Source organism: Polistes fuscatus, unplaced genomic scaffold, assembly GCF_010416935.1.
Source record: "Polistes fuscatus isolate 324 unplaced genomic scaffold, CU_Pfus_HIC Scaffold11, whole genome shotgun sequence".
Taxonomy (NCBI): Eukaryota; Metazoa; Arthropoda; class Insecta; order Hymenoptera; family Vespidae; genus Polistes; species Polistes fuscatus.
Genome location: NW_025113009.1, coordinates 4,655,685 through 4,669,654, shown reverse-complemented (window position 1 = coordinate 4,669,654; position 13,970 = coordinate 4,655,685). Strand labels below are relative to the sequence as shown.

The following is a 13,970-nucleotide window of genomic DNA, read 5'->3' as shown; positions in this document are numbered from 1 at the left end:
TCATGGTATCGATAATTACTACCATCTCTAATGATGCTCTAATTAATTATTTTTCATAATTATGTATTCAAAGATCGTATTTCGTATTAAATTCGATTCCTGTAACATACACACACATACAGGCATATATGCATAAGTATAGGTAGCTCGTACACATACACTCATTTATTTGATTTTCTTTATGTTATACTAATGTGTATGTAATCTTTTTTTTTCCTTTTTTTGGTATCGAGCATTAGGGGAGTCCAGCAGGAATACATATACTCAGTCTAACAATTGTGTTTACTCTTTTTTATCTTCATATTCATCGAGGTAAGCGTTATTCTTTTTTTTAAACCATACAGAAATGTATAGAAAGAGTGAGAACGAAAGTGAGAGAGAGAGAGAGAAAATAAGAAAACAAAATATTCTATCTACGGGCAATAACGAATGTGTACGTATATTCCAGGAATTTCTCGAAGTGAGAACAGAAGAAACGAAGACAGCCGAAAACAAAACGAAGACAGCCGAACGTTCGACATGAAGGACGCGATTACGTGTTCATTCCTGATGAGTCCTTCAACGAGCTAAGATCTAACGAACGTGACGTATTAAACTATTATATATATAACGTTATCGATTTTTATTAACAATTTTTACTGATATTAAATACTTTATATGTAATTTTATACAAGTAGTGAGATAAAGGCAATTAATATTGCTTGAATTTATATTGATTCTTTATGATAAAATATCTTTAAAAGTGTGCAATGCCTTCAGGAATGATTCACAGGATATATTGTTCTATAATCTTTTTAGTATGTTTCAGCTTTTCAGAGTTTTATTTAATTTTATTTTATTCATCGTCATCCTAAGGGTAGGATACCCATCCTGCAGTCATCAATGAAGACTAAAAGTAAGTATATTTTCCTATTAAACGTTTCTGATAACTTTAATGGTTTTTTTATAATGATGATTTAATTGTTCTTTTTCTTTTTCTGTTTCAGAACATCATTGCAATCGAGCGCGTAGGCAATGAGTACTCGTGTGTTGCATCGATAAAATAAAATATAAAAAATCGGAATAAAGTCAGTGTTGATCGTCGCATATTAAAGTTTCGTTTGCTCGGTTAAGAAACTCCGTAAGTTTCTTTTATTCGGTTTAAACGTGTGCTCATCGTCATCCTAAGGGTAGGATACCCATCGTGCATTCATCAATGAAGAATAAACGTAAGTCAATTTTTATTTTAAACACTTTCTCAATAATTATAATAATTTTTTTACTTACAACAATGATATTTATAATTTTGTTTTTATTTCTGTTTCAGATCATCATGGGAATATATCAGTGTTGGAAGTGTTTGTGAATTGTGTTTGTGAAGTGTTGCAAGTGTTCGTGCATTGCTATCGTGCGCGAAGCAATATACGGGAGTGTTGTATCGTTAAATATAATTAAAATCACGGATTAGAAGCACGTTCGTTCGTTTTCATTTCAATTTCGTCGCGTTCGCGAACTATTTTTGAAATATATATTAAATTAACTGCGACCAAGGCAGTAATTGCATTAGAGTTTGTTCGAGTAAAGTTATATTTTATCTTTAAACAGTCGCACAGACTGTTCGCGTATTAGAATCAGTGCATCAATGAAGATTTTTCTACTTGCATTGACTGCGTGCAAAGCAGTCTTTGAATTAGTTGTGTAGAATCAGTGATCGGGCGTAAAACAAATTAAAATCAAACGCGAATTAGAATCAGTGTTGTTCGCCGTAGAATAAAATTTCGGTTTCGCGATAAGAAACTCATCTATAGTTTCTTATTTTCGTTTATACCGCGTTTTTAGATTCACGCGAGGTGCATCGCCATGGTGCAATTGAATTTCATCCCATTGGAATGCATTGTAAGTATTATTTTTACTTACATTTTATTCGATTTTATTTTAATGATTTTAGATTATATTGCAGATAACTTATCGTTTTGTTCTATTTTATTTTACAGATATGACGACGGACTTTCTACCTTATCAAAGATGTGGAATGAATTCTTTGATGGATCTTCGATGGATCTTCGATGGATCTTCGATGGATCTTCGATGGATCTTCGGTGGATCTTCAATGGATCTTCGATGGATCTTCAATACTCGCATTCTACAATACTTGCTGCGAAGTAGGAGTGTTTTGGAGCCATCGTAGAACTTCTTACGCAGTGAGTAAAAAAATTTAAAGTCCCTCCGTGCTCAATCATGTCGAGGATGAAAGGTCCTAATCGGCACGAGTTACTGGTTGTAATTATTTAAATAAATTAGTGACGAGCACATGAGTAATTCCTTTCTAGGAGTTACTCATGAAAATTGTATATTGTATTGTATATTGTATTGTATATTTTATATTAGTTCAGGATAGGTTTTCTTGTCTCATCGGTTAAATTCATTTAATTAATAGTGCAATTAATTAATGCATTTTCTTTTTTGTTACGTGTTTTGTTCGTGGTTAATAGTGGTGAAATCGAGCATTTATTTACTCGTTTTCGTCCAGAAAAGCATGTAATAAATTTCTTACATGCATTGCTTCGTTCTTAGTTTATCTAATCGCGATTAATTTTGATATATCGATACTTCGATAGTATGAATAAATAAGCAAGAAGACAAACTCATTCGTGACGGATAGATTCTAGCAGTTAAGTGGTGGCTCAATGCCCAGTTCTTTTATTAGAACAGCCAACTTAATGAAAGGAATCGTCCGAGGTTGTTTAAATATATTTTTTTTTTTACTTTTTTAAAATTCTTAAATATTAAAAAATTAAATTTAATAATTCTTGCAAAATCTAAATGATTTGTAAAGTCTTAGTCCGTTTAGATGAAATAAAATGTTTTGATATATGTTATAAAATAAAATGTTTTTATGTGTTCATATATATATATGTTAATTATGTTTTTTAGATCAGGATTTTCAGCTTCTAATATACTAATCTCCCGTTTCTCCCCCCTGTACTTTCTGCGTTCTCATCTATGCGTGTGCCCAGGTGCTACTCGTATGGGTGAGAAACAGTTAGTGTGGGTTTAGTTTTAAGTTTTTCCCCTATTGGCGGCTGTCATTGTGCTAGTGATTGCACGATGTACTTTACACCTGTGTGTGCGTATTAGGTAGAGTGTTTTGTACATCGTTTCGCGATAGTTTTTAATTAATGCATTATTCAATACTCGAAGTACTACTTGTAGAGTTATTTATGATATGAAAAATACGAATATTTGTATTTTTATATTTATATTAAATTTTTCTAATTTTTTTTTAATCAAATCGTTTTGAATAGTAGAGTTACCGCATTTATTTGTGGGAACTTTAATATACTCGTATATTACTAGTATGCACATATACTAGTTTGTACTAGTATTTTTGCTTTAGTTATCATTGCAATAATCATTAGCCTTGGCAGTCGATTACAGCATTGGTACGTACTCCCATAAGTTTAGAAAACGTGGTTGAACTAGGGTGTCGGAGGTGCCCCGGGGCATGCTCTCTAGTTTAGGCTTTTGCACCCTGGTGGTATGTGTGAGAATCGTGGAGTGAGTGGGTGGGTATGTGTGTATGTTTGCTCTTTTTAGATATTGCTAATATACAGGCAGGTAGCATACTTAGGTGTGAATGTTTATTTAATTTGTAAGTAGGTAGGGACCGGAGAAGTCACGCGATTGTAATTTCCACTCAGGAGTGGAAAATTTCTTCTCCGAATATTATACAAAGTTTCAGCAACCTTTAGATTCATTTATTATTTAAATATTTCTTTTATTTTTTCCATATATTGCTGATACTCTGTACCACGAGATATAAATCAGTATCGAGATATAAATAAACGATTCAAAAGTCTTTGCATTTTCTTAAAAATTAATTTTTTTTCGAAAAAATGAAGATAGCTGAATACGTTGGATACTTATTTAATTTTAAGTATATTAACGCTTTGCTCTTTAATAATTCTTACTGAATACTTCATTTGTTATATATGTATAGTAAATACAAAGTAGAGTAAAGATAAAAGATAAAAATGGTCGAGTAAAAAAGTAAGACCATAAGATGTATGACAAAGTTTCTGCTTTTGTTTGATATTATTTAATTTTTTAAATGCAAAGTGTTAATAATAGGTTCATCGATTAGATCAAATATCACACAGCAGCGTTTAGGGCATGAAGAAAGGAGAGGCATTATGCCGAAGAGGCCCCCACTTAATTGTGGCTGAAGAGGGCAACTACATAGACTATTAAGTTATTTTCAAAGGTTCAACAGCAAGTTCGAACTCTTCGAAGATAGCTCTCTCTAGTCTCATATTTTATATTTTATTATATTACTGTGTTGCTCGTCATTAATTTGTAGTTGTAATTGGAGATGATGGACCATTCCATCTCCTTGGCACACAAAATCTGTGTCTATATCGTCCAAAAGGTGCACAAGTTTTTAGTTAGTTAGAGTCAGAAATATTAAAATTATTGTATTATTAAATCTTGAAGCTTAAATAACGTTCGGTAAATATTACAGTAATTTTTCTTTTCTTGTTCCGTCTTTAAAATTTTTCACTTTGATCGTATTTTATTAAATTTGCAATTTTTCTTTTCTATATAATGCAGTTTAAAAGTATTTCTTAATAATTAATAGATATTATTTTTTTTAATAACTTAGTATTTTTGTTTTTCCTATTTCTTTACTTTTATTTATTTTATATAAATGTAAAATCACGCGTTTAAGTTTTAATTTATTTTACAAACGGTAAATAGAGATTTGATAAAAAGTAAATAAAGGATTCAATTGAAAAGTGCATCTACGAATTGGACCACTTATATGTCAGGCTATTGTATCACTTGATTGTATGATTAATATAGTTTTTTTCTTGTTACAGGTAATCATCGTTGGATTTATCATCAAACCTTCTGGATTCTTTTTTATTTGAGTGTCTTAAATTGCTTCATTTTAAAATATATATAAATGCATTTCTGAAGGCACACACATGTTTTTATATATTAAAAATTAAATATAATTATATAAAATTCTATATTACAATATAACTATACTATATATACTATCAAAGTATATGTCATATACTATTATATACTATCAAAAACTATTATAAACCATTAAAATCGTTGATAAAATAGATCAAACTTTCATCTGTCGATAAAATAGTTTGCAAACGCGTTATCGACGTTTTATCGATAAGATAAAAATTTATCATATCGACAGTGGGTAAAAAAACTTTCTAACAAATTTTACGGTCATAGTATATAGATGGCGTTAAAAATACCGGCCATATAAGATTACAACCTTCACACACTAAACGTGAAAGAGAAGCGCGCATCGCCAAATGTCGGTAAAATAAACCCGGCGTGGAATAACTGTCGGGGAAAGAGGATATCGCGTTATGTACTGTTTTCTGTACAATTCATCTCGTTAAGGAAGAAAAGAACGTAGAAAGGAAGTGACAAATTTTGGAGAGACGTTAGAAAGAAATGATAGTAAAACGTTAAGAAGAAGAGAAAGGAAAAGAATCTCTTCTAATTTCGTGTTAGTGTAATGAGTGAGTTGTGTCGATCGATTCTCCAGGAGTACCGCGCCCCGTGAGAGACGTACATCTGTCCTTCTTCAACATTACCCTTCTCCTCTTCCTCCTCACTCTCTCTCTTGGTCTTTCTCTCTCTCTCTCTCTCTCTCTTCTCCTTACCCCGTCTCCCTCTTTCTCTCTTACACATTAACACATATACACACGCATATATAAATCCCATCCAAAGCCAACAGTCTGATCCAAGCCTTTTAAAAGGTTCGGTCGTTGTCGTGTTCGATCGGCTCTCCGGTCCCGATCTTCGTTCTTTTATTTTGGTTTCATTTATTTTTTGTTATTCCGGTTAAAAAGGAACTAATAAAGCATTGTATAAAGGAGAAGAAGAAGAAGAAGAAGAAGAAGAAAAGATCGTGACGCGTTAGTTCACGCTTAAAATAAAATAAGAACTACAAAAATAGAAAAAAAGAAATAAATAAAAGGTTTCTTCGATTCGATTCTTCGTTAAAAAAAGAGAAAATAATCATCGGGAAAAAATGTCGACAGCGTTGTTGGCAGTTTTTGCCGTAATCCTCTGCATTCTCTTCAGATTACTCAATGTAAACAGTGCCCCTCAAAAGCCGCTACTCGTATGCCAAGATCCAAACTTTTTGTCGACACTTTTGAAAATCGCACCGGTTATCACCGAACCGTAAGTATATTAGTTTGTTTACCTTATTTTTTTTCACACATACTTTTTCATTTATCTATATATGTATGTCTACTACTTGTCATCTCTCTCTCTCTTTATTATTTTTTACTTTTTTTTTGTTTTTTTTTCCTTCGCATTCGCGATAAATTTATTTTATCTTATTCGATTTATGTGTCACCCCCTCCCTCATACTTTTTTTTAACGAATATAAACGAGATAGATATGACAAGAAAAAAATAACGAGACTAGTGAGGTTAGGTCGAATTCATAAAGCATTCACGTTTCTTTATAACTACATTTTAAATAATAATATTGAATGAAAATAGAAAGTTTCCAAGTTAGTACCCTTTTCTTATGATCGTTCGAATTAAAACGAATGATTGATTTATGTTTTCATGTTAGATTATCATCATGAAAAACTTATTTCTTTATTTTTCTTCTTTCTTTAATTTACTCGTTCAATCTCCATTAAAATTCTTCTTTCTCTTTTTTTTACGAGACCTACATTTTCCTCGGTTTTTCTTTTTTTTTGTTTTTTTTTTAAGTAATAATAAATTATGTGTTAATAACGATAAAACGAGCATACGATATTTGCTTGTGTTTAAAATTAATTCGTACAAATAATTTTTTACCTAAATTCTAATGAAACTTATCAAAACGTTTTATCATAGATTTTTTGGTCTATATTTAAAGAAATTGTAGATAATCGTTATGTTATCGCAATACAAAATACACAAATATGTGCATTTATGTATCTGTAATTATGACAATCGAAAAAATTGGAAAAATATTATGTAAAACAAATGTGTAATCATTTCTTATATATTTACAGAGTCAATGACACATTATTATAGTATTGAATAATAAATTAGATAATGTATTATCTTTTGTATTCTCACTTTCTTCTTGTCTTTAGAAAATATTAGGAGTTTCTTTTTTTTTTTCATAATGTGTCAACAATTTATATCTGTTGTATTAAAATTATCCTCCTTATCGTATGAATATTTATTTTACTTTTTGAATCAACAAGTTTGAATTTATTGACATTGCATTTATAATGATCCATTATGTTATTGTATAATTAATGAAGAAGTGAATATACGAAAAATAATATAGAATTCTTATTATACTTACATTCTATTCCATCATCATTTTCTTCTTCTTCTTCTTGTTCCTCTTTGTATCTATTTTAATCCAAGAGTTCAAAAAACGTATATCTACAAATATAATTCAATGCTCTACAATAGAAATGCTAATTTATCATTCGAGCTTTTCTACAATAGAAAATTTTATTAAAATATAAAGCATCTACGAAATGTGCATATAATCTTTGAAACATTAAATACAGATTTGTCTAGCTAATCAAATTTATAAAAAGAAAAACTAAAAAAAAAGAATTTAATTTTATATACCAAATAAGAGAAAGAAAGAGAGACAAAGAGAAATAGATAGAAAGATAAATATGCGGATGACCTAAGCGTGAATAAGAGAATAAATCTATTTCACATATTGCATAATAGATTTTTTTCTTGTTCCCCCTAAAGAATGATATCATCACGCTATCGAAAAATATTAAAAATGTTGAATAACGTAGTTTATCAGCGGAAAATGTATGAATGTGTGTGTGTGTGTATTTTCTGTCCTATAATTAAACAAAGTGTGAAAAAAAAATTTTTCTAAAGGAGATATCCTCTCGTGCAAATATAATTACAAATTAAATTTATAAAATACAAATATGTTACGTAAATATGCGCGATAGATGGAATGAATAAAAGAAGAAGATATTCTATTCAAGCAATATATAAACACGTTCCTCGAATGAGCTATGACACGAATTTAGAAGTATGAGCAAGTTTACTAATTGAAAAATGATTCACGAGTTTAGTATTCATCGAAGAGTATAAACAATTTTTACCTCAAATCATTATCAATAGTTACATTGTTATCGTTATTCATTACTTGATATTAGAAGCAAAAATTACATGTTTTATCTTGACCGATAAGATTCTATGCTTTTTATCGTATATCCTTTTTTGTTTTTTTTTTTTTTTGAAACGTTTTATTATATAGATAATTATAAATACTCTTTATAAAAAGAATTTTAATATTTGTTGCCTTCCTTTAATATTGATCTACATATTATATATAATTAAAAATTCATTATGTAGAAGAAATTTTGATTTCTTTTTTTTTTTTTTAATAATTTAATGTTGTATATTATATATTTCTAGGTAACTAAAGATTCAATATTGTAAAAGTTTTACCTTGATGGAAGAAGGCTTCTCGTATTTTATAAAATAATCGCATTGACCGAGTTCAACAATAATAATACCGACAACACCGAGAGAGAGAGAGAGAGAGAGAGAGAGAGAGACAACGAGGCTCTCACTTTTGCTTCAATTTTTTTTTCCTTTTTTCTTTTTATTTTTTTCGTTGTCGTGATGAACAAAAGCGGAAACGTCGTCGTCGTACAAAATAATATTGTATTTATATATAGGAAGAATATCACGAAAGGAATATACTCTAATCGATTTCAAAGTCTATTATTTTTCATGCTAATGCATATACATTGTACATGTATTTATGTGTGTATGTGTGCATGTAGGAAAGGTTTGTTTAGTTTATGAAAGTACGTACTTTCTTTCCTTCAAAATGTATAATTGTATGTACGTATGTGTATGTATATATGCAACACGTTCTAATGCATCACTAAATTATTATGTTCAGTATCATATTGCGTTTTCACTACTTTTATTTTTTTTTAAATTCATCTATTCTCTTATTTTTCTTCTTTATCGATTTAACACATTTGTTTTATTATGATTCTTCTTTTTGAAAACGAATCATTTTAAAGATGAATATTGCGTCGCTATTTTGGTACCAAGTATTCGTACTACAAAATATTTAAATAGCATTCATAAAAGAAAATAATTGTTGAAAAACACATTTGATCGATGTAGTTACTATTATTTTTTCATATTTTAATATTTGCAACGTAATTTATGATTAGGTTTTATTTATTAAAGAATAAAGAAAGTGGATTATTGATTATTTTTCTTTTTCTTTTCACTTTAAAAAGAAAATTCATGTTGTTTTTTATCGTTCAACTATACTAAACAATTATTACAAAGTACACAAAGTCTTTAATAACAGTGAAAGTATATTCAATGTACCGTTTAATCGTAACATTCAACGGAAATTGTAAAAGTAAAGATGACTGAGCACGAAACCATAGTTAAATTAAATGTATTGTTTAAAGTATGTCGGACAAAGTTTTTACGAAAGATAATGAGAATATCTTATTACAAGATAATGTAAGCAAAATTTGTGCTTATTATAAAGTTACTTCCCTGACGATTCGAATTTGTCATCTTTTTAAAACGTTTTCATTACAAAAATATCATTGTCAGTTCCTTGATCGTTCCATTAATGATACGTGGACAAAATTATTTCTGCATTTGCTACAAAATGCATTAAGTGTGTACAATTTTATTTCTCACAAACTTTCCGTTTTCAATGAACTAACAAAAATATTTTTATAAATTTCACCATCCAAATTAAATATCCATTTTTTGGAGATCTTATAAAAATATTGCGTTTAGGATTACGTTCAATCTAAATACGACCACGACCGCATAAAATGTTCATATTTATAGTCAAAAAAATAATCTGGAAAAGGGGAACATCGTCGAGAAAGGGTATAATTTTGAAATAAACCTAAAATAATAAAGTGACCGCTTTCTCGTCATTTGGTTTGACCAATTTTCTTGCGAATACGAAACGTTTCCCCTGTAAAAAGAAAAAAGGAAAACAGAAAAATAAAAGATATAAATAAAAATCATTGCTTCTATAAAGAAACGGAGATTTTAGTTCATCGATTTTTTAGTTGTTGAAGAAATTCTTCTTGAACATAAAACAATATTTTCTCTTGTTTACGAGAATTACAGAGCCATAAAATTTCGTTAGGGTAACGTTGGTTGATTCTCACTGATCTATTCGTTCTATGACCGTTTTAAATCTTCCCGTGTTCCACTAATCCACTAAAAATAATCTTTTTTCTTTCTCCCTCTTTTTCTCTCTATTTCTCTCTCGTAATAAAATCATCTCTCTAACGGTTTGTCGAATTCTCTATACATTTGATTGAAAAAAATTTATAGCAATGTCATTCGTATAATCGGGTCATTGGTAATATTCTTATCTTCCATTTTAATGGTAAATTATAAGAACTTTATTTAAATGTTTACTTTCATAAAAAATGTACTAGATTTTAATAAACCAGTTATACGCGTCATTAAATATAAACATAAAGGAAATTATTAAAACGATGAATATAATATCAAAACCGTACTTGATTGAATATATATATATCTGTATGACGAATTGGTACCGCAATGGAGACGAAAGTTTTCCTACAAAATGATAAAACGTTATTATCATTTATTATAAATATAATTATAATAAAAAAATTATTATAATATATAACAATCCTATTTCTTCTCCTCCAGATACAAACCAACGAGATTATGGGGATTCAGTGGTCACGTTCAAACGGTGGTTCACAGTATCATCGGCCGTGTACGGTGTCCTTGGCCAATTGGAGAACGCGTATACATCGGTTTACCTGATAATACTACTTTAACTTATGATCTTTATCAACCATTAACTAATAGCCATGAAGGTTTGTTTATTTCATAATTATTTCACATGTTTCTTCATCGTTCACTAATTTTAATATGATCCTAGAGAAGATACGTTAATGTTGTACACAAGTTTCTTCTGCTACGTACGTACGTATGTTTGAAGGTAAAATGAACAGGTGTGATTCATAACTACGAATCGCACGCTAAGTTCTTTTTTTCTTTTTTTTCTAACATGAGACTTTTAATAAATCTATTATTCATAAATAATTCTTATAGTCGTACACGACCAAATACCTGTTCAGAATAAAAAAAAAACGGGTCGTCAATGTTATAAGGTATTTGATTTTTAAGCTTCTTATTCTTTTTCATCGAAGGAAAATATTCATGTTTGCATCGCACTTTTTGGAATATACTTCTTTCAAGAGGACTCGTTGTTGGTATGCTACCAACTCACCTAAGCAAGATTTTCTATGGATAATTAAAAATATTCGAATTGTTTTCTTTATATATATGATTATGTATCATAATCACGCATAACTTACGTTAACAGAAGGCGAAAAAAACAAACAAACAAATTTTTAAACATTAAAATGTTGGCGTTTGTTTCCTTCAATGCCTCCCTGAATTCTTGAATAGCGAATTCCTTGGAATAAAATGAATTTTATTATTCCTCAGATGATATTACGATAGCTATCTGCCCGGGCATCGGTAATACTTCAGAAAGTGTCTACATCAGGACATTTGTTCACCTTGTTCAATGCCACGGTTATCGATGCGCCGTACTTAATCACGTTGGAGCTCTTTCTAGTGTCAAGGTTACAGCACCAAGGATATTCACTTATGGTAAAGAATATAAATATTATAAAGAAGTATTACGCTTTCCTATTCTTATATTATGTATGTCTTCTTAGATTATATATATATATACTACTGCAACTATTACTACTACTACTACTACTAACAACTACTACATATCTACAACCTCAGAGATCATATTACTTTTTATGAATCTTACCTTTTATGTTTATATTATTTTTATTATTTTAGGTCACACAGATGATTATAACACGATGCTACAAAATCTCATTGAACAACATCCAAATACAAGAATTGTTTGCATTGGATTTAGTTTAGGTGGTAATTTAGTGACCAAATATTTGGGAGAACGAGGCCTGAATAAATTATCTAATATTATTGGCGGTATATCTATTTGTCAAGGTTACAATGCTCTCGAGTTAGTTTATTTTCTTTTTATTCTCTTCGATATAAAATTTACACGTGCCTAGGTTTTTAATCATATTGTTTTCCTTTTTCTTTTCTCAGAGGTACAAAGTTTTTACTAAACTGGCAAAACTTTAGACGATTTTATCTCTATGTAATGACAGAATCCGTTAAGAATATAATACTAAAACACAAACATGTACTACTTTCGGAGGAAGTCAAACAAAAATATTCGCTTAACGAGCGGGATATCATTTCTGCTGCTACGTTACCTGAACTCGATGAAGCTTATACGAGAAGAGTAAGATTTCTTCTTTTCCTGTTTTTAGATGATATTGTTATTATATTGACGCTTCAAAGATTACGTCTATGCGACTTATTTACTTACTTGTTCTACGTTTATTTTTTCTTTTTTCGATAGGTACATCAATTTAGGTCTCTACAAGAAATGTACAAATGGTCCAGTTCCATAAATTATCTCGATAACATCTGTACACCAATGGTATTTATTAATTCTGTAGATGATCCCATTGTACCAGATTCATTATTAAAACCCATAAAGGAATACGCTGGTAAGATTAGGACCTTTTAATTTTGTTATTGCGTGCAACAATCTGATGTGTGACCATTTTCTTTTGTATGGAATTATATGAACACGTTAAAGTATCTTATAAAAATATACATTAAAAAATATAGTATTAAAAATAAAATATTTTTTGGTCGCATATCAGATATTTGTATGCACTTACAAAATTTCAGATCATTTTAATATACTAAAGTCATCTGAAATATTAATTTGAAAAGTAAATGCGATTATATTAATTGTACAAATTATAGCAACTCATCCAAACACCTTATACGTTGAATTGTCACACGGAGGCCATCTAGGTTTCTACGAAGGTGGTCTTCTTTATCCAAATCCCATAACATGGTTGGATCGTACTTTAGTTTCACTGGTAGGGTCACTCACGTTAGCACATGCGGATAAAGCTTTGAAGGCTTCTTAACGGCATTATACTCCTACATGTATAAATATAATAATAATAATAATAATTATTAATAATATAATAATAATTTTGTAGCGCGCGTGCGCGCAAAAATGTGCTATTGTACAACATTAGTTTGTGTATTTACAATCTTATTATTATAAAAGAAAACAGTCTTGTTACACGATTGTATTCGATCATAGGATGGATTTGAATCATACTATATTAAATGATCGCCGAGGTCATTTAAGTGCAATAACTGACTGAAAATAATCTATGTAAGATGATCATATTCAGCATCTTTCGTAGTAAACTAATATGCAAAAAGGAAAAGCGTAAGTTAAAAATATTATTTTGTTAATGCAAGGAAATAGAAAGAGATAGATAGAAAGAAAAAGAAAGAAAGAAATTAAAGTATTAATAGTTAACGTTTTTAAGATAATACATGTCAATCTTAATTACGTGGCTGACCATATAAATTGTACAAAAAATTCAAGACTTTACAAATATTTAGTATTGGCATTTATAAAAACAAAGAAAGAAAGAAAAAAAAAAGAATTATTGTAATTGTCGCTAATCATATATTCATCAAAAACGTTTCAATTAGATTATCGAAATCATTCTAAATCCTAATGCTTATTTCTCAGGGATTTTTGTTAGAAAATTTGCATTTTTTATTTACAATATAAAATTAATATCGTTCGACATAATTATTTAAGTATTATTTTAATGTACTATAAATCTTGACAAAAATTGCATTTAAGAATGCATTGGTCGGGAATACAAATTACATGGCATATAGATTATGCTCTATTTGTATTGTTTTTATGCATTAAACATGTATCATGATAGTTTCATAGTTAATGTCATTCGATGCATTGAAAAATATCAAAATTTAGGATTTATAATATTTGATATT

At 29.4% G+C, this 13,970-nt stretch overlaps 1 protein-coding gene across 1 annotated transcript; it reads left to right on the top strand.

The window, feature by feature from the left end:
• The first annotated feature begins 5,963 nt into the window (after positions 1–5,963).
• Positions 5,964–13,417, top strand: LOC122526327 (abhydrolase domain-containing protein 2). Its single transcript, XM_043649688.1, has 7 exons — positions 5,964–6,204; positions 10,710–10,882; positions 11,520–11,687; positions 11,892–12,078; positions 12,168–12,366; positions 12,487–12,637; positions 12,903–13,417. Exons 1-7 carry the CDS (start codon positions 6,050–6,052, stop codon positions 13,070–13,072), a joined length of 1,203 nt encoding a protein of 400 aa, XP_043505623.1. The 5' UTR covers positions 5,964–6,049; the 3' UTR covers positions 13,073–13,417.
• Positions 13,418–13,970: the final 553 nt, after the last annotated feature.